The 22266-nt window shown below is 36.9% G+C and overlaps 2 protein-coding genes across 3 annotated transcripts in view; one reads left to right on the forward strand and one right to left on the reverse strand.

The window, feature by feature from the left end:
• The window catches only part of LOC135685518 (uncharacterized), a 68727-nt gene that overhangs the window by 40364 nt on the left and 6097 nt on the right, over positions 1–22266 (reverse strand). The window lies entirely within an intron of this gene.
• LOC135685517 (histidine N-acetyltransferase) lies at positions 15807–21670 on the forward strand. Of its 2 annotated transcripts, none has more exons than XM_089112750.1 (2): positions 15807–16064; positions 18643–21670. In XM_089112750.1, exon 2 carries the CDS (start codon positions 18907–18909, stop codon positions 19870–19872), a length of 966 nt encoding a protein of 321 aa, XP_088968876.1. In that variant the 5' UTR covers positions 15807–16064; positions 18643–18906; the 3' UTR covers positions 19873–21670. The 2 variants fall into 2 exon arrangements, with proteins under 2 accessions (XP_088968876.1, XP_065057560.2); XM_065201488.2 differs by having other exon boundaries at positions 15807–16039.

A 22266-nucleotide genomic window follows, 5' to 3' on the forward strand; every position in this document is an offset into this window, starting at 1 on the left:
GGGTCTGAAAAAGTGGGGTGGGGGTCTAAAACCAAGAAAAAGGGGCTTGACTGGTGATTCATTTTTAATTTTTTGCAATTTTAGCATACAGTAAGGGGGGGTGGGATAAAGCCATTCAGCCTCCCTGCTCCGCTGTTCCTGAGTGCTGCAGAAATCATTCTTATTATTATGGTTACTTTTCACCTGCTTCAAAGTAGATCAAAAACTAAGGAGAGTGTTTCCAATTTGTTCTAGTTGCTTTATGGGACGCAAAAAGGTGTTCCCAGCCTTGTCTTTTTGCTGGCAACACCCCTGTGCGTGCTGAAATTTCAATATTGATAGAACACATTAGAATCAAATGGGCGCATATCAAATAATTTCTCGCACACAGAATCTATGAAAATCTTGTAAACCTCACGTAAATGATGATGTTTACAAAATTGCATATCTGTTTTTCGCGTTTTTTGATGAAATTCGCGAAAGTCTATTCTGCTAAATTTCCTAAAATGTACAATTTGCGAGTTTATTTCCGCGAAATCTCATAAAACTTAAAATTTATCTAAATATTATCTGAGATAAAGCTTTAATATCTGAGCTGTTTGAATATGAAAGTCACAAATTGTTATTTTCACTAAAAGGTAATTCGAAGACCATTGCCAATACGATTTCTGCGATATAATTTGCTGTACAATAAAACCCCCTCCCCCCCCCCCCATTTTTCTGCTGAGCAAAAAGTGATTTTTTAGGAAAAGGTAGAAAGAAAGGCACTCTAACATTTTGTAAGTTATTTTCTCGAAAGTAATAAAGCTAGTTTCTAAAGCTCATATGATTTAAAAATAGTTTCATTCTAAGTAGGGGGAAAGGGTATAGAGCCCCTCTTCATCCAAAATCGAGACGCCCAGATAAGGTCCAAAATGCAGTTCTCATTCAAAAAATTTGACTCTCCAATTGGACAGACAAAGATTTATAAGTACCCGTTCAAATGTTTTGTTCTCAAAGCTTACTTTACTGACCTGATTGAAACATTGGCGTGGATTTTGCTTAAATTGGTGGCTCCCTCTGACATCCATGGATCTGTCCAAAGAAACCAGCCCTCTGTTGCCCCAACCACCTCCCCTTGCCTCGAAAGGCAAAAAAGCGTCGAGTCATTAACAGTTGGGGCCCCTCAGTAACAAGCAAATATGAACAAAAACATAAACAGTCGATTAAAGTGCGAAAAACACACTGGCATAGTCTAATGACGGCAAACGGTGCAAATCTGAAGTAAAATGATATATCCATTCTCTCAATAAACCAATAGTTTTACTAGTTCTACCAATACTTTCAACTTTAAGTTCTATGATTATCATTTGGATCACAACAATCTTTGATTTAAGTCTCTCGTAATAGCTGATATTACCAAAAGCAAAATAATATTTATGATGAAAACCAGTTCAATGATCATGAAATAGTTAAAAGTTAAGCATAGGCGTACAGGTCGAGTTCAGATAGAGGAGGCTTAAGTTTTTTGCCCGACAAAATTTTATCGTCCACATTTTTATGGATTATACTCAACACATCTAATCATATAATATTTCCCAAAAACTGATTGAAAAAGTCTATATAAATTGAGGTTAACTATCTAATTGGCATTTTGATCTCAGCAAAAAATTTTATCAGAACATCACACTTTGCTGAATAGTTTTCGATTTTCCTTTGAAAGTAATAAGAATCTATGCCATGACAGAAACATAAAATAAATCGTATTTTATCGATATGGGGAGTAGGGAAGCTGGTTATCAATTTATGACACTAATTTTTCATATTCTTGGTTTCATGCATAAACATTATCTCAAGAGATTTAATCAAGATCAAATAATAAATATAATGAAAAATTCCCAAGATAATCACCTCAGCTAGGCCTTTTTCTACCCTCTGCTGTCGGCAGCCTCTATTAGCAATTGCAATTAATTGTTGACTCCCCCCCCCCCCCCCCCGCCCTGGAAAAAAATATACGTCTGCGCCTATGCCAATGGTATTACGGAATTATTTTTGGTGGTAGAAAACTTGAAAATGGCTTTGAAAAAAGCAAAAATTTGAGTAAACTTAAGCTTTTCGTCTGACACTGTTGTTTGCTATTTTCAAAGCCATTTTCAAGTTATGTTTTTATGCACCACAGTCCCGAGGGTGCTGAGATGATGTTGCTGAATGGGAAACTAAATTCAAAACACAATCAACATACATCATTTTTCACGGACTTCGAGCAAGTTTGCAAGTTGAGGGCCAAGAGAAAATTTAAAACTCAAAACAAATGCTTTCATGTTTTCCCAAAAAGTATGGGGCATGTAAATTCCAAATGTCGCCCTGCTGCCAATGCGTTTCTCTTTCTGCTTTTGAATATGGCTGTGCTTTTGAATTTAGCCTAAATGACGATTTATGTTGTACTTTTTTGCCTTTTGGGGCTTGTCTTGATGAAATGATGAAATTGTAGAGCGAGACCTTGATCTACACCAAGTCCAATTCTCATTGTCTCGCTTTCTGCAAAAGTGTGATGTACATCCATATTGAATAAATATTTGTGGCAGGGACATAGATGTTTAGCGAATTTTCAGAGCCTTAGCTTTGCCACTCATATTCGATGCACTGCCAACAACCAAGGCCTACAATAAGTGTGGATTTGACTCACTTTGTGGAGTTGTTAAATTTGTGGATCTATAATCGTAGAATATGTGGATTTGTTAAAGAGGGCATTTTATCAAAAGTGCTGCATAAAATGTCGACAAGGCATTTAGAAATGAAAAATAGCACTAGAAAAAAATTTACTCGATGTAAAACGAAAACGGAATCGCAAAATTTCGCTATGTAAAACGCAAAATTTCTTGATAGAAAAATGTCATTAGCATTTGAAAACAATCACAATTTGTATGTTAGTGATAGAAGATATTGTTCGAAGATTTGATTTTAAAGAATAAAAACAAGTGAATGAAGCAGTATAGCTCCAGAAACGATAAGCAAAGGTATGACATTGCAACAACTTTGCCTAATCTCGTTTTTCAGAAAACACTGATTATTGTTTAATGGGAAAAGTTAGGGGGGGGGAGGGCTCATGCTTAAACTCTAGTGATAGACTTTGGGGAAAGAATGAAAAAATTGCCATTATATGGTGGGAAGTAAGAGCTGTGGAGCATAATTCAGATTAAGGGGGCTAAAACATTTGGGGGGCTAAACTTTCTAAAAACCAAGAGCAGGACGATTTTTGGCGCAATTTTAAGTACATTTTGGAAATTATTAAGGAGGCTAAAGCCCCCGTAGCCCCCCCCCCCTTTCGTGGTCTCTGATGGGGAGATCAATTGGATTTTTTATGAAGTATTGCGGGAGAGTTTCAATTACTAAACAGAAATGTGCATCTTTTTTGTCTTAAGTGTTTCAATATACATCCAAAATGAAAATAGTGCGATGATACAGAAATTGATTTACTAAATTGATGCATAATAAAATGATAGACAACAAATAGAATTTAACGTAAATAAGTCAGTAAAATCAGCACTATTTAAACAGTTTATTCTTATTTTATTTGAGACTCTGTTTTAAAAAATAATAGGAAAAACGGTAAAACAATTTATTTTGGAGAAATATAGGGGGCGTCGGCTCTCAGCCCCCAGCGGCTCCGTGCCTGATTTTTGAAACATCCCTGCAAAAAACGCCTTGTAAAGCTAAACAGCTATTTTGTCGGAAAACTTCTTATCTTGTCGGAAATATAACATGGTTTTCTACTTTTATTTAAGTGTTACATTTTGAGAGGACAATCTTTACGGTTACAATCTTTATCTGCCCTGAGAAAGAAGGTTGTCTTTGCAAATCTATCTGTCTTTCCTTTTGGTGAATGTCCTATAATAGTCAAATAGAATGATAAACGTGGTACACTTGGATCAGGGGCGAAGCCAAAAAATTTTTTTAGGGGTTAAGAATTAGTTTTTCCCGACAAAAAAGGCGTGTCTCACTCTTTGAGGCTGTTGTCAAAAGATAAATACTCTTTTATGCTGCTTTTATGCGTTCCTCTTTCAAAGTTCATACTTTAATGCCATACTTTGAAAGTTCAACTATTACATAAAAGCTAACACGCTACAATTGTTGCAAAAAGGTGACATGAAGAGTTCAAAAATTGCCTCTTTTGTCATTTATGTGCCGATGGATAAAGTTTTAGGGGTATCGCACCCCCCGACCCCCCCCCCCCCCCCATTCGATGACACCCCTGACTTGGATATAAGAATTCACTTGAATTCTGTTGTGTTTATAATGAGTATTTCTTCTGTTACTGCTACTTTGACACCAGCAATAGACATCAAACCATTGTCCTTTGCCATTTTCCCTTGAAGAAGCACTCCAAAATATATAGCAAACTTCATTAATAGACTTACTTTAGTTCAGCTTGATGATTAAGAAAGCTTTTGAGATAAATGAGCCATTTTTTGCTTGGTTCATATTCTACTTTTTAATACAGATAGCCCCTTGTTGATAAAAAAAACCCCAGGTCCCCATATCTAGTCCCGCTATGTTTTCATATTTTCATTTATATTTTCATTTCCCGTGCGAGTTCTAGATAGCGGGATTAAAATGTTTGTTAGATTTTTGTCGGAAAATTTCAGTCTTTTGCCCCTTCTATGACATTTCCTATCTACGCCACTGATACTCTGTGTACCAGAACCCAAGAATATGGGAGGATTTATGATTACATTCGTTTCCCTTCCCGACTTCTTAGGTTCTGATACCAAGCGTAAAAATTTGACTGATATGGCCTAAAATTTAGTTGTTGAAAGGCTCTGCCGTAAAAAATCGCTTTGCTTCTTATTCTAAATTTCTAAATATGTCCGAGAAATAGCTTGCAAGGTGCTTTCTCTGACTTTTTTGCCCCACTTTTCCCTAAATTCAGCTAATGCCAAGCGTTCTTAGCCGATAAATTTCTTTACAATTCGCAAATTTTGTGAGCATTGATACCGCAAAACTTATTTGTTATTATAATCAAATAAATTTGCAATTAAATTGCTACATTTTGCTTGCTCTAATTGCAAGCGACATGATTTTGTGACATATGGTCGAAAATTGGGGTCTACAGTTATTTGGATCATTTTTAAAAACTATATGGAGAATAAACTACTCCTTGAGAATATATTCTGGGAGAATTTCTTACATGTATTAATTGTTTTGCTTCTCGGGTTAGGGGTCTTTCTCTTTAAAAGTATAAAATAAATACAGAATGTTAATAGACCGCCTTCAAAAGCAGGGACATTTTAGGCAGCTTCTAACTGTGAATCCTAAAATTCTTTGAAAATTATAAAATACTCATTCCTTTGGAAAATTAATATAGAGCGACAATCCATCTCTCTGCCCTCTTCCTAGTTATCACTTTATATTGGTTATTTGAAGCCTTTTTCTGCAGTGGGGGAAATGACATTTCTCAACCTTCTCAGCTTGGATCGGCATTATAATACAGCAGAATAGGTTTTCTAGTCTATAAACGACGAACATCTCGTTAAGAGGAAGGGCCTAAATGAATTCTTAAAAAAGACTTTGAATTCTTAAAACTGAGATCACTCTGTCTGTATAAATTTTTCCTTGAATTTTCGCAAGAGAGCGGTTTACGTCCGTTCACGTCTATTGGTGTTGTTGTATAACTACAAAATTCAGCGCAATGGCAATTTATTCTGAGTTTCACTATTGTATTCTCAAGTTCGAAGTCATTTGTTTACATATTCTCGCTGTAAGAACAGACCCCCGGAATAAGGACAAAAGAATGGTGCTGTCTTTAACGTCACAGTCCCGTGACAAATTGGAAGGTCTAGTTCTAAGCAGCCATTGGTTGATAAGTATTGTGACGTAAGTTGCAAGCTCTGCCATCCTTGCAAGCTCTGCCACGGCACAATCGTCAGCCATTGCTCCTGTTCTTGTTCTGTTGCGCACTTTGGCGCCAGTTTCTTATAGCATTGCATCTTGGGATACTACACAATTAATTCTGAAAGTAGACCCTTAATTAATTCTGAAAGTAGACCTTTAATTATTCTGAAAGTAGACCTTTAATTAATTCTGAAAGTAGACCTTTAATTATTCTGAAAGTAGACCTTTAATTAATTCTGAAAGTAGACCTTTAATTATTCTGAAAGTAGACCTTTAATTAATTCTGAAAGTAGACCTTTAATTATTCTGAAAGTAGACCTTTAATTAATTCTGAAAGTAGACCTTTAATTAATTGCAAAACATTTAATTATATAACAAAGTGCACAATAAATAAATTATCAAAGTAAACACTTGAATAATTGTTTTGGTGCATATTTAATGAATTGAGAGTGTGTATTCTGATAATGTTGCCAGGTTATCAAATTCGCAAGCAAAGAAGTATAATTCATTGCATTGCCAAAAATTAATACTGCGATGCCATTTACTAATTCAACGTGGCAATATTTAATACAAGTATACTTCTATTAATAAGGGATACTTTTGAACCATTCGGGCCCCCATAGAAAAACACCTTTGATAACAAACACGCCGCAATTTGATTTCGAAAAAAACTTATATAATGTAGTTCCTACTAACTAATCAGACGTTCTTACTTATTCTGTTAAAGGCATTGAGTCATGATAAATAGATTGGGTATACCCTAAGTGCCAAAATCCGCTGAGTCATGATTTCCATGACTGCGATGCTATTGGTTGACCTTGAACTGGTCACATGAACTCACCTCGTACTGATTAACAAAACAGTTTCCATCAATAGCAAGTTGTCAACAACGGATGCCAATATCACATGAAACAGCAGCGATCACGCCGAAACCAAATGACCCCCTATAGAGAAAGCCTATTTACCATGACTCAATGCCCTTAAACTTGAGTAGAACGTTTGCGACCACAAAGGAAAAATGACCGCAAGTTCAGAATGCATCAATGACAATAGGCTCTTTGCAGCTAGGCGTCACGTGCTTGGTTACCGCATAGAAACGCCATACTGGATCGTTTTTGAAGATGTACCAGCTTATTTTATCCTTTTTAAAATATAACATAGTCTTTTTAAGCTTTTTACTGCTTTTTTGGTGTTTTCCCGTTGGATTTTTTTCGTCACTGAGTAATAGGTAAATCACCACAAGAAGGTTATGGAACAAACGGTAGGCCGATATTATGTATCTTATTTTCTCCCTTTTCTCTAGCTTCGGTGTAATGTCTTGGCTAATTTGTTAAACTATTTTTGATGTACGCCAATAATTGTTTTTTTCAGTAGGTACACACAGTAGTGTAATTTTTGCCTTAGAAAAATGCTGGCGGAAATATTCAGCGGAGAGAAAAAATGGAATGCACCCTGGGCTGTAAAGAGCCTATTGTTGAAGGCAATGTGTCCATATAAAAGGACTGCGTGTACCCAACTTGTCAAGTAATATTAAAATGACGGCTTGTGATTGATCAGTATTCTTGCGACGAAAAACGGCTCACATGAAAACAAAACTTCACAGCAGGTATAATAAACAAAATGACCGTAATGGCTGGGGCGATGATATGAAAAATCACGTTTCTGAATACCCCCGCAGAGTTGCTTGCTTTAAGCCCAAAGTGAGAAAAAAAACTGCGAAATGCGAAAAAGTTCGCGCGAAATACGTCTTAAAGGCGGGTTTCCACTTTGGCGAATCTGGTCGCGCGAACCTTGCGATCGCTCGATTGCGATCGCAGGATTGATTTCCACTCTTGAGATTTGGCCGCGAGATCCTTGTCAGTGCCTTAGAATAATTAGGCGCGTAAACAATATGGCGATTACAAGGCCACAAATTTTGATTCTCATTTTATTGAGGTGACGATTAAAAAGAAAAGCACTGCAGGCTCGTAAGAAAAGGAGATGCTGGGTAAGGAAAATATGTGCAGATAGATATGAAAAGGGAGAGTATCACCAGCTTGTCAAATAGATGAAACTTTTCGACATTTTCAAACGCAAGATAATTTGACTGTACTTTAGGGGATTGACTTTGCTGAAATTGACTTTAGAGCGACATGGCTTCTGGATCGATCCTTATTTTTTCCATCGTCTTCTTCTCAGCGTAGCAGAGCGTGGAGTTGACTTTTTGGACAAGCGCCAAAGAAAACAAGACAGGAGGCATTTTACGTAAACCAGCCAAAAAACAAAGCATCTAATTGGTTCTTGATAATCTGGTCGCAGAAAAGTTAAAATCTATTCAACTCCCAAAAGCGGTCGCGCGATCGCCAGTGCAAAGGGGAATCACTGCCAATGGGTTTAATGCGCATGCCCAGAACAGCAGTCGCGCGATCGCGTGACCTGAATCGCCGAAGTGGAAACCCGCCTTTAGGAAGCATACGTTTTGTTTGTACTTGATATAGATTGCCTTCTTGTGACGCGGACATTTTGGTTTGTCGCCGTTTGATTAGCGTGACGATTCATTCGATTCAAGAAAAGAACATTGGACACCCTGCGGTGGAGTCTGTGAACAGGATAGACACAAAGTAAAGTCTCTGTAAGCTAACTCTACCAAAGAGACGCTTCAACGCAGCTCGTCGCCAGAATAGCACACCTAGAGAATAGTTCATTCGTCCAAAAGGAAAACAACCCTGAACTGAAATGGCAACGCACGACAGCAGCCTGCGCTTCAGGACGGCTACAGCATCTGATTTGGAGGGAATTGCATCTATATCTGTAGGATTTAATGAAAGAGTAGATTCCCTTGTGTATCTCTTTTCTAAATGGCTAAACAATGAGAGATGGTACCTCTTTATCGCAGAAACCGCATGTGGGAAGCTGGTTGGGTTTACGTCAATTAATATCACTGACAATGGAAGAAGTGCCATCATTAGATCCTCTAGGGTTGACATCGCATATCGAGGAAGAGGAGTGTACAGAAGTTTGCTTGATTCTACATTGAAATCAATCAGAGAATTGCTTCCAAATCTGAATAAAATCTTGCAATACAGGCGCGGTAAAGCAGATAATTATGTATGTTTGGCAAAGGTTACCAAATTGTCATTGGCGTGTAATCTCACTACAAAGGAACAGTTAGTCAGCAAACTACAAGAAGGAGCACAATTCACAACATGGCAAGAGTTTCAGGATCTGTACAGCCAAAGCCAGTTGAAAAGAAACATGTTTCCTTCTTACTACCTTCGAGTAAACGCTGAGTTGTTCAACCTCAGCATAAGCATGAACTGGGAGTATCTGAAAACCAGGGATGAGCTTTTACTTTTATTGACAAGAAAGCAAAATGTCATTGGGGACAAATTAGCAGCATTCTCGGTGTGGGACACTGTCATTAGAACTACAAATCAAGGAGAAAAATACTTTGGTGTGGATATCTATGGGTCTGACCCAGAATTGATCTTGGACCATGTTCTTCGAGGGATGCAGGTGGTTTTTGACAAAATTGGTGGAACTTTCAATGTTGGTTTCTGGGTGGCAGAAGAGAACGCCAAGTACTGCCTTGAAGTGTTCCAAAAATTCCCGTTTTGCGGAATTGTAGAAAATGCTCCTTTACTTTTTTTGAAAAGGGACCTGGTATTGCAAGTAAATGTCTGAATCGGCGAAACTCTGTCCGTTTTATTCACTAATGAATCTGGTTAATCACCTGCAGTGGGGTGAAAAGATATTAATATACTTCACGCGACAAATTCCTTTGAATGCTTTTGTTGACCTCACGACATTGGAATGTAAAGTTTGGAAGCGTGACAAAGGAATACGGAATATGATTGGCTGTTGAAGGTTTTCGCAAGCGAAAAGCGAAAAAAGTTAAACTCATTTTAACTTTTTTTCGCAGTGAAATTCTTCGCGAGAAATCCAAGCAAAAGATTAATGCGCATGCCTAAGACGTATTTCGCGCGAACTTTTTCGCATTTCGCAGTATTTTTTCTCACTGGAGATTGGGCTTAAACTTGACGGCTATATTTGACTGACTCAACATAAAACAGCATGGCAATAAAATGAGAAACACATGACAAAGAGACAATAGGACACTGACAAAAAGTGATGGCCACTAATGAGAAATGGCATGGCAACGGATTACAGATTAACAAGAGGAACACCACTGACACGCAACAGAAAAATATATTGTTTAACAGTGCACCAGTAGGAGAATGGTCCTCCTGTCCTCTCCATTGCATTGTTTCATTATTCTTAACGATTTTCTGTTTGATAATTAAAAAAAGACAAAAATCAACATATCTGTCGAATCCAACTGAAGTTCACAACAAAAGACTTTGCCCGAGCGTGTCACTCGCTTATATTTTTCCTCGTTTTTCTCGGTATGTTTTCCCAAATCCTGTTCTCCTATCATTTAAAAGAATTGTAAGGAGTTGTTGTTTTGATTTGTTGGGAAGAGAATTCTAGGTTGTTGTTCCTATGTAGGCTACACGGTTTTGACCATGCTTGGTATTAAGTTCTTGTGAACTTATATTTAGGTATGAATTGCGTAGAATTCCATTGTTCATCTACGAATCTTTTGCAAAAATGCGCTATCAATAAGCAAGCGCTTATTTTTTCAAAGTTTTATAAATGAAGCTTGCTGTCTTGTGATGGATCATTTATTTAATACTGGATTTACAAGATTTACGTTGCTCTATCTTGTAGGTTTTCGAAGAATATAAGTGAAATTTCCCAAAGCTAGCCCACATGGAGCAGTAGTGCTGGATGTGGTTTAAAGGGACCTATATATAGATATTTTATGATACTGTCCGATAGGAGTTTCTTGGCATATTTTACTTTGGAAGTCACTGTATAAACATTGTTTCTCCATTTTGATTGTTTATCTATTATTTCTCCAAAGTACAATTTTGTTTCTGTAAAATTGGTTTATCGGAAATTTAAAAATCAACCTGGACACTTTGTTCACCGTTGTATCCAACACCCTCTTAAAACCTGTCATTCACGCAGGAAAACATGTATATGACGCCAAAGACCTTTGGCGTACAACAACATTACTTTTCTGGCGTATTTCTACGGCAAAATTTTGGCATAATTCCCATCGCAATGTATTGGCGTCAAGTTCTATATTTTCATTCGGAAAATTGCTGGTGTGGTGTAAAATTTCTAAATTCATCGAAAGCTTCGTATTCGCTGAGCGCGTTTACGCCTTCTTAAACTAATGTCTAGGCAGGTTAAAAAGCAGAGTTCACTAAATTTGATTTTAACAACAATCCCTTATGGTTCTTGACATATATATTAACAAAATCAGACATCTGCAAAACTATAACTGCAACATATTGCTTGCTTCACAACATCGTGTTATGAAGAAATGAAAACGTTATGTCCCTGCAATGAGTACATGCTAACAAAGACTTAAACAAAGACTTGAATTTCTTATCTAGGAGAACAATATACAAGACTAGACGCATTGCAAAATTTGTTGTACTTGAATATGCCATTGATTTACCTAAAAAATCATCTGCAACATCATATCAGTAAATTCCTGCCCTTTTTGTGCTTCCTCTGAATAATTAAGAATGCAACCCTATTTTCAAGATTCTATGTCCCAGAATTCTTGCTATTTTCAAATTTTCGAAAATACGTTTGATCAACTGACTGAGCCGCCCGGGATGAATTTTAAGGAGAGTTAAAAACTTGTTTCGTTCATAAGACTGTTGAGATAAACCAAATCAATGTTACAAATTGCATTTGCTTTGATAGTGAAGAATATGCCCGCACCTTCAGCCGATTATGTGAAGATGACTTAACCATAAAATTTGAAGCTTTTAAAAGAAAATTCCATGGAGGCGAACGAATTTTTGTTTAAGTGGGGATGGGAGGATGCGAATACCAAGGGAGACTAAATTGTTTAAATATATAAGTAAGAAAATGTAAATCATTATTCGAATGACTCTGAAACAAAGAGATAGGGATTGGAACTCGCTTTGAAGTATGTAGAGACTAAGAATTCAAAAATTCCATTCAGTTCATATTGTGGGTTGGATTAACTATATCCAACGTGTGTCATTATTTTTATAAATGACTAAATTACCGTGAAATATGTACCATTTTTCGCACTTACTAATGTTTCGGGAAAAAAATATTCGTGCCCTTTTTATTCGTTTTGCCCCCCCTGTTCAAACCTGCGTCCGGCGGCCCTGACACCGGGTGCCAAATCTACACTATATCTACACTCTAAAGTTTAGCTTCAGGATATGGTTTAAATCTAGTTTCCAGAAATGTTTACTTGAGTGAGGATCCACTCATTCCGCGCCACTGCATCGGCCCACAATACGGTATCCCCGGTTTCTTGAGGTCCCAGTGTCGCGAACGCGATTGCACCCTGCACCTAATTGTGCCATCACTACGAGGCTACTCTATACTCAGGGTAGTGTACATCGTGGCTCTTACATTATGAATTCACAGCATCGTATTGTTGATATAAACAAAGAATCATAATAGACCTGAGCAGGATCGCTGAGATATTATATTCTTTTTATATTCTAAGCAAATTTTACATTCTTAATTTATAAAAATTATCCATTTACTCTGTAGAGTTTTGCCAGTGACTTAGGTATGATTTAGGCCACTGAAATGAAGTGCTTTACATGCCATAGTTTATGTAAAAAATATTTATTTTTATGTAAAACGGTTTTGCAAAGGAATCTTGTGGTCAACAAAGTTAAAAGCTTTCTTTTAATCTCTGAACGCCTTTCCAGTAAATTTTTCATACTGAGGAAAATAAGACAGGATTTCTTTTACGAACCTTATTTTGATAATTAGCATCAAGATACTTGTTAAGTTAGTTAAATATAATAATGATTATTATGATGATTGTTCTCGAAAAGTGGAGAGAGAACGGGTGGGACTGAAACCTATATACAATTCTACCAATCATCATCTGTACTTTGTAAATTTGTAAAGCCATATGCATGCAAGTCTGAAGGGTCCAAGTAAGGTTGAAGTAAGGTTGAAGTTAATTTCCCCTCTCGAATATTTCTGATACTATGCTATAAGTGAGTTCCTATAATAATTAAACTGGTGGTATCACTCTTTGAATAAACGTCATACCTCTGTAGATACCTTCCTTTTTAAAACTTCAGAAGCCACCATAAAATTGGACATGCCCTATTGTTACAAACTTAACAATTGTAGCTCGTTTTACGGCTTTCACAGAACCAAAATCGCGTCGCACCCATTTTCGCACCGGACGTCACGGATAAAACGTCATTGCTCATTAACGTCATTATGAATTTAATCAATTTTTTTAATAAGGAAATTTCATCAGTTTAGCTATATTTTTGGCCACGCAAACAAAAAAAACGAACAATGCAAATAAAGTATTTTCAGTACTTGTGCACTCTTTGGGATGAAAAATTAAAGCGAAAATTAAAATGACTTGATAATACTTGATAATAGACTAAAATTACAATAATTAGGTTCGTTTATTTTCTTTCCTGCCTTTGACTCTCACAACAAGGTTGACAAAAACTTGCACCTAAAAATGCTACTACTTTGCATCCCTATATCTATCAAAATTCAATATTTTTAGGTTGTACGTTTACTTTTGAAAATTTAGGCCTTCACACAGCCCTACAGTTTAGATTTGAAGAGGAAGAAAATAACTCCTTGCCGTTTCTAGATGTTTTGGTTGAAAACTCTGGCACTGGATTTCTCACTAGTGTATACCGTAAACGTAAAGCCACATTATCGGGGTTAAACACTCGATGGAGTTCATTTTGCCCAAAACAAAAACAAAATCAACCTCATCAAAACGCTTACACATAGGGCAGTGATGATTTGTTCCAAGTCTAAACTCGACTCGGAACTTGAAAAACTATCTATGATCTTTCTGGAGAACGGCTATCCAGAGGATGTTATTTCTGTTTACATTAAGAAGAAGATAGGAAATTTCTCGGCTGACGTAAAATTTGGTCCTCAAAAATGCCCGGTCTACCTAAGACTACCCTGGATCGGTGACAGTTCCTTACGTTTTGAAAGTCAAATAAAACAGGCCATTACAAATCGTTTCTTTGCAGTCAACCCACGTGTTGCTTATAGTTCGAAAAAAGCTCTTCCGTCCATTCAATAGGACTGCGTTCCTGCCACACAAAAAAGTTTCGTTGTATATGAATTTACGTGCCAGTGTGATTCTGGTTACATAGGACGCACTACCCAAAGATTGGAGGATAGAATAAAACAACATGTTCCGCCTAGTATTGAAAACAAAACTCGTCCCCAAAGAGAACAGCCACCTCGGTCTTGCAGATCTAAAAGTACAACTAAAACCTGCGATTCTGCTATCGGGCAGCATTTACTGGAAAACCCAGATTGTGCAAAAAACTATAATGGCGACATGTTTCGGATTATTGGTAAAGCCCGATCGTCGTTCCACCTAGCAGTTTTAGAATCTATCTACATAAGCACGAAAAAACCGCTACTGTGTAGACAAAAGGAGTTCGTTTTCACCTTAGGACTCCATTGGTAACATTCTCAATAGGCAAGCGGCACTGACTGGTCAACCTTAACAGTCATGTGCTCGTGTTTCTGATTGGCCTATTTTGAACCACAACTGGGTATATATATTTCCTAGCGTAGAGTTTTCGGTCTATGTTCTGACGTTTCAAACTCTGAAAAGTGTCAGACGAAAAGCTTTAGTTTACTAATTGTTTGCTTTTTTCAAAGCCATTATTTCCCTGTCTATATTTTCTGTCAGTTTAGAGTATCTGAGTCCTTTAAAAGTCTTGTAATCCAGTCATGTCATTCTATTTGCCTTCAATGAATTTTGGATAACTCTTAAAAAGTTGATTGGCAAGGCAAGGTGACATGACTGGCACGGTGAAAAATGGCAAGGTCAGGGGACCCTGGGGGCTGAGCCCCTTGTTAATGCTAACTTATAATCCCCCATTTACTTCTGCTATAGTTTTGGACAAATTTCTCTCTTTTGTTATTTTGATAGCACTATACCAATTTGTGTGATATATAGACTCACTTGTATGATATTTGATTACTCACGATTAGCTGTTTATTGCTCACGATTCAAAACTAATTACTTGCGATTAAGTCTTCTCTGAAAAACCTAAAAAACGTGCGTTCAAAGTCTAAACGAGGCTAAACTAAAAGGTTCAAATCGACCTTATTCGTCACGTGATTCCTAAAAAGACGATCAAAGAGTTCCTGATCAATGCCGCCATTCCTTACCAATCCTCTTCTAATGACTATTATCATACTGTAATCCGTGTGTATTGTATTGTCCAGCTTTTATTACTTCCAGCACCTCAAAAATAATGTTTTGCAAATAATTTCCAATACCACACAGAAGTCCACACGGAGAAACCAACTAATTTTGACCCGCACGATTTTACCTGCGTTTTGTTAACCTACAGGACCTATGTTTTACACCAGCCAGAACTGGAAGGGAACCTGGCTTTAAAACAAGTATCGGGAAACTTTCATATTATCTTGGTAAAGAGAACACTAAATTGCATATTGCAAATTATTTGATTAAAATTTACATCTAATGACGCTTCATAATATTTAAGCAATATATCAGGGTTGCTAATATCAACCAGAATTTCATTCTCGCTCTTTTCATTACACTTTTTTATCTTAATTTTTTTATCTTAACTTTGATAACAAACACGCTGCAACGGATTTTGAAAAAAAACTTATGTAATTGCATGCGATAGCATGCCTCCTAATCTTGACAAAGTTTGAGATTTTAGTGCAACGTCAGCAAAATTTCCATTGTCTTTTGGGAACTGGATCCCTATGGCAACCGTGATTTTAGTGATCATCGCATTTTGATTTATAATTTTTCCTGTGTCATACACTTCGCTGCGAAATGTAAGTGGTTCACTATATGGGTTGAATGTGAGTGACTCACACACCTGTGCGACTCTTGAGGTATGACATTTTAAAGCAATGAATCGTACATCATTGATTGGGGAGGCAGTGAAGCCTATCGATTTCCGCATTAAACGGCAAGAAGTGACTCAGTGTATGGCGTTCTATTGCATCTCGCTTTTTGGCTGGTTATTTCGTGCGTTTTTGGTGTAAGGATTGACAGACTGATAGGAAAAGGCAGTCTTTTAAGAGGGTTGGAAGTAAAGGGATGCCGCCAGTATTTCTAAGGATATAAGTGGTGATGAATCAATTTTACTTCACCGGTTTGTTTACAATTAGGCCTATCCATACCATTTTGGGTTCTTCAATATTGGCACTTTTTTGTAAAATTTATAAATTTTTCCTTAAATTTTATTCCTTTGGTACTTGCTAGATTCCTTCTAGTTTTCTTGACCGATGACTTGCAAGGTGATCACGTGATACACCTCGTCAAAAATATCTGCTTCAAATATTTGACTGTTTGTTTGCGAAGGTCCACCAAAAGAAAATTAAAAAACAAGTCATAAATAAAAAGAAACCAAATATTCGCCATCAGATCAATAAACTCATCTTGTTTAAAAATGTTTAGGGACTGCAAAAAGACTGTAGATGCTCCAAAACGACGATCGGTACCATCACTATTAATGCCAAGAATTATGCATTACCTTCCCATTTTCCTTGAAATTCAATTATTCACGTTCATAGGTGTTTCATATTTTACAGTTTAATCACTTAAAACTTAATTTTCGCCTGAATTCTTTGCTTAATTTCGCACGTTTCATAAAATTGTTTGTACAGCACCTCTCCGTTCTTGCTGTACAAATGATATTTCTCCCGGCTTCACTTCCTGTGGTCAAAGCTGCCTCGAGTTGACTGACGCGATTGCGATGGTCTGGCCCAGGTAAAATTGTGAATAGATGCAGAAATTTTAGTTTATAAAGTAGCAACTATCTCTTGAGGAGAATAGTAGAAAACAGCTAGGCCCATTTGTCATGGTTTTATTGCCATTTCTTTATTTGATATCTTGGAAAACTTCCTGAACCTAGTCTTCTGCTTGTGCATGTGGCGAAAATTTTTTTTCATATGACGCACCTAGCCTTCTGTATAAAGTCAGTGGCGGATCCAGCCAAAAATCTGACTACCGCCGAAATGAGATAGAGGGTTGACCACACCCTTTAGACCACACCCATTTCTTGGTCACACCCGGTTTTCTAAAATGATTATTGCTTTCTATAATTTCTTATGTAGCCCATTTTCAAGAGACAAGCGGTGCTTTACTGAAATTTCATGTATCCTTACAACAAGCTTGAGAAGAAATAAATAATCTTATTCAATATTCTGAGGATGGATATTCTAAAAAAATTTACGGCATTTAGACGAGGAACACCATCGAATTAGAAAAAAAGATACATTTGGCAGAATTTCGAAGTGTCGCCTAAAACTCGCATTTAGTCGGACAATTACTTATGAAAATCAGACCTGTTGAAAATTACTAAGTTTAAAAAGCTAGATAAAATTTGCAATTATTGAGAGCAACTTTTGTTAAACAAAGAATCATACTTTTGGCGAATATTGTGGGCCTGACTTTTAATTTAATATTCTTTTAAAATATATTCCTACGAATAGTTGTGTATTGTACAGAATAATGGGTCACATTGGCTTTGAAGTTACAGTTTGCCCACTTGCAGAATATGTAGGCATCCCCCCATCTTTCTGTAACGTTTGAGCCGCGTTGAGCGGCAGTACTACTTCAACCCCCCATCTGAGCGGTAGTCAACTCGGTTGTTCATTGGTTGTCAACAAAATTTGTATGCATCCCCCCAGGTTGGCAGTGATTTCTGACGATTTGATTGGTTTAGGCAAGCTGACTACCGCTCAGTGCAGCTCGAATCCGCTCTACACCGACTCAACCCCCCTAGCTAGCAAGCCATGATTTCATCATCCCCCCATGCTAGCCTTCTATTTGCAAACATGTGGCTCGGCAATTGGCACGCAATTTCCATAGCGATATGGAGATTAAAACATACTTCTGTCTCTGTGGAAATTTCAGGCATGTTCCTAGGAAGAAAGGCTTGGTTTGCAGCGCGATCAAATATTTTCAATAATTAATAATGGTTTAATTAAAGTAGTAGGATAAACATGAGAATGATCCTTGTTTCTATAATTTTTTGAATAATCTGACTACCGCTCGAGCGGTAATGGCGGTAGTCTGGATCCGCCACTGTAAAGCATGAGAATTTTGAAAGCTTCTGTTCTATAACAGACAAAAATTCCTAAAATCCTCAAAATATACTTTGTCTCTACACCTGGAGTTTGGCAGCTTTGATAGAAACCTATTCGTAATGATGGCAAAAACGGGAGCTCATTTGATGTTGCTAATACTTTTTCAATATGAGTTGTGTTACTAAGCTGTTTTGTTCTGTTATTGTTGCTATCCTGGTGATAATCAAGTACTTCTTGCGTTTGTCTTTGTCCATTTCTGTGTACCGCCATCATACAACTTTACTTTGGCATTTTTCCTTTCCTCAAGCGCATGCATTTCATAACGTATCGTTACTTCTAGTTTAGTTCCTCCTAACTGCTCAGACGTTGTTACTTATTCTGTTAAAATTGAGTAGAACGTTTGCAATTACAAAGGAAAATAGACCCCAAGTTCAGAATGTATCAATAACCCACAACACTATCAATTGTTACTTTCAATTGTTAATTGTTAGGGGCTAGAAGGGAATGCTGTGTCTCAAGTTACCGGCCTATAACACAGGCAAGCTACGGGAAACTTGGCCGGAAGTAAGAAAGCATACATTTTGTTTGTACTTGGCATAGATTGCCCACTTGTGACACGGAATTCTTGGTTTGTCGCAGTTTCGATTGGCGTGACGATCCATTCGATTCAAGAAAAGAACTGGAAGGAAACGTGTCTTTAAAACCAGTAACGGGAAACTGGCATATCATATTGGTAAAGAGAGCACTAAATAGCATATTGCATAACATAGGACACCCTACGGTGGAGTCTGTGAGGAGGATAGACACAAAATAGAGTCTCTGTATGTAAACTAACTCTACCAAATAGACGCTTCAACACAACTCGTTCCCAAAATAACACACCTAGATGGTTCATTAGTCCAAATGGAAAACAACCCTGAAATGGCAACGCACGACAGCAGCCTGCGCTTCAGGAAGGCTAAAGCATCTGATTTGGAGGGAATTGCATCTATATCTGTAGGAATTAATGAGAAATCAGATTCTCTTGTGTATCTTTTTCCAAAATGGCTAAAGGATGAGAGACGGTACCTCTTTATCGCAGAAACCGCATGTGGGAAGCTGGTTGGGTTTACGTCAATTAACATCACTGACAATGGAAGAAGTGCTATCATTAGATTCTCTAGGGTTGACATCGCATATCGAGGAAGAGGAGTGTACAGAAGTTTGCTTGATTTTACATTGAGAGCAATCAGAGAGTTGCTTCCAAATCTCAACAATATCTTGCGATACAGGCCTAAGATAGTAGATAATTATGACTGTTTGGCCAAGGTTACCAAATTGACATTGGCGTGTAATTTCAATACAAAAAAACATTTAGTCAGCAAACTACAAGAAGAACCGGAATTCACAACATGGCAAGAGTTTCAGGATCTGTACAGCCAAAGCCAGTTGATAAGAAACATGTTTCCTTCTGACTACCTTCGAGTAAACGCTGAGTTGTTCAACCTTAGCATAAGCATGAACTGGGAGTATCTGAAAACCAGGGATGAGCTTTTACTTTTAATGGCGAGAAAGCAAAGTGACACTGGGTACAAATTAGCAGCATTCTCGGTGTGGGACACTGCCATTAGAACTACAAATCAAGGAGAAAAATACTTTGGTGTGGATATCTATGGGTCTGACCCAGAATCGATCTTGGACCATGTTCTTCGAGGGATGCAGGTTGTTTATGACAAAATTGGTGGAACTTTCAATGTTGGTTTCTGGGTGGCAGAAGAGAATGTCAACTACTGTCTTGAATTGTTCCAAAAGTTTCAATTTTGTGAAATTGTACAAAAGGTTCCTTTACTTTTTTTGAAAAGGGACCTGGTGTTGCAAGCAAATGTCTGAATCGGCGAAACTCTGTCCGTTTTATTCACTAATGAATATGGGTAATCACCTGCAATGGGGAGAGAGGATACTAATAACATATTGTTGGTTTTACATTTAGGGGACAGTTTGCATTTTGTCATTTTCTTACGTTTTTTTGTTTATTCTGAATTGCTTAATTTATAATCTTGCAAAATTTTGATAACCTACAATTACATGACAAAGGAAACCAAAACCTAAATACCGTAAATCCCGAAATTGACCCCCTCCATTCATATAAGCCAAAAACTTGAGTAAGCCCCCAGCCTTGGAGTAAACATTGAGTCCCCATTCTTGATAAGGTCCCCATTCCTAGCAAGCCAAATCTTAACTTTTTATAAGCCCTATGGCGGCTCATTCAAGATAGGACAGAAAATACACCATTTTAGTCCATGAATAAAAAATACTTCATTATGAAAGACATTTAATAGTTTTGTACCAAAGATGTTTTTGAGGCTCGATTAATTTCTTAGATTTATTTATTATTTTAGAAAGTTTTTTATTAAAATTGCAAATGAGATGAACTTGAAAATTGTGAAAAAGCTACAAAACGAGTTACTGATGTGGCAACTTGGGAATGATTTTTACAGTCCCCCTCGTGTAACCTCCCTCCCCCTCGAAGAAAACCCAGATCAAGATTTTCCTAAAAAAACACGGTACAAATATATGTGCATTCAATCTAGATTCAATCAACAATTAAATTAGAAAAAAATTGGGAAATCAAATTCTGGCTCAATATGGGAGTTTTTGTGTAATTTTATGTATCTCTTTATGTTAAAAACATAGTACGTAGTTTTCTTTTAAAGATGATAGAATGGAACTTTACCCCCGAGTGTCACATGTAAGGCGTGACATGCCACGAAAATATAAGGGCATAATTTGTTATAGTCGTTGGGATATATGCGAGTGCACCAGTAGGAGAATGGTCCTGGTGTCCTCTCCATTGCATTGTTTCATTATTCTTAATCATTTTCTGTTTGATAATTAAATAAAGACTTGATAATTGATAATTAAATAATTAAAAAAATAAGTTTGATAATTAAAAAAATCAACATCTCTGTCGAACCCAACTGAAGTTCACAACAAAAGACTTTGCCCGAGCGTGTCACCCGTTTATATTTTTCCTCGTCTTTCTCGGTATGTTTTCCCAAATCCTGTTCTCCTATCATTTAAAAGAATTGTAAGGAGTTGTTGTTTTGATTTGTTGGGAAGAGAACTCTAGGTTGTTGTTCCTATGTAGGCTACACGGTTTTGACCATGCTTGGTATTAAGTTCTTGTGAACTTATATTTAGGTATGAATTGCGTAGAATTCCATTGTTCATCTACGAATCTTTTGCAAAAATGCACTATCAATAAGCAAGCGCTTATTTTTTCAAAGTTTTATAAATGAAGCTTGCAGTCTTGTGATGAATCATTTACTTAATACTGAATTTACAAGATTTACGTTGCTCTATCTTGTAGGTTTTCAAAGAATATAAATGAAATTTCCCAAAGCTAGCCCATATGAAGCAGTAGTGCTGGATGTGGTTTAAAGGGACCTATATAAAAATATTTTATGATACTGTCCGATAGGAGTTTCTTGGCATATTTAACTTTGGTCACTGTATAAACATTCTTTCTCCATTTTGATTGTTTATCTATTATTTCTCCAAAGTGCAATTTTATTTCTGTAAAATTGGTTTATTGGAAATTTAAAAATCCACCTGGACACTTTGTACAGCGTTGTATCCAACACCCTCTTAAAACCTCTTATTCACGCAGAAAAACATGTATATTACAGCATAGGGGAAAAATGCATGACGCTGGTCATGGCGGCACGGAATCGCGGGCGCAAATACTCCACATGGCTTCAACATATGCAGTAAAAACTTCAAAGTCAAAGTATAAAAGTTAATTGTTTTCGGAAATCTAGTAGACATATTATTGGATGAAACTTATAAAACAGAAATGCTTGATCAAGGTATATCAAGAAAGAACTTTTAATCATTATTTCAAAACAACAAACAAAATTGCAGGTAAATGTCGAAATATCTACATTTATATAAAATTACAATATTGAGATGAAACATTGTCGCGATAAAAGGGTAACTTACAGACAAATCTAGATTTTGCTACAAAACGAAACTATTGCCAAAGTAATTGCCAAACAACAAGGTTTTTGCTGGTTCTTATCATTTGTTGTGAATGTATTGCCTTTTCATGGAAAATGGAAGAAACTGACCGCTACTTTTGATTATTATGAATGTGACTTCGTGGTCGATAAGGAATATGAAAAGGCTAAGTTGTCGCGAGAAAAAGGGTTACCTACAGAAAAATCTAGATTTTGCTACAAAACGAAACTATTGCCAAAGTAATTGCCAAACAACAAGGTTTTT

Source organism: Rhopilema esculentum, chromosome 15 (assembly GCF_057945365.1).
Source record: "Rhopilema esculentum isolate cy_ngs chromosome 15, ASM5794536v1, whole genome shotgun sequence".
Taxonomy (NCBI): domain Eukaryota; kingdom Metazoa; phylum Cnidaria; class Scyphozoa; order Rhizostomeae; family Rhizostomatidae; genus Rhopilema; species Rhopilema esculentum.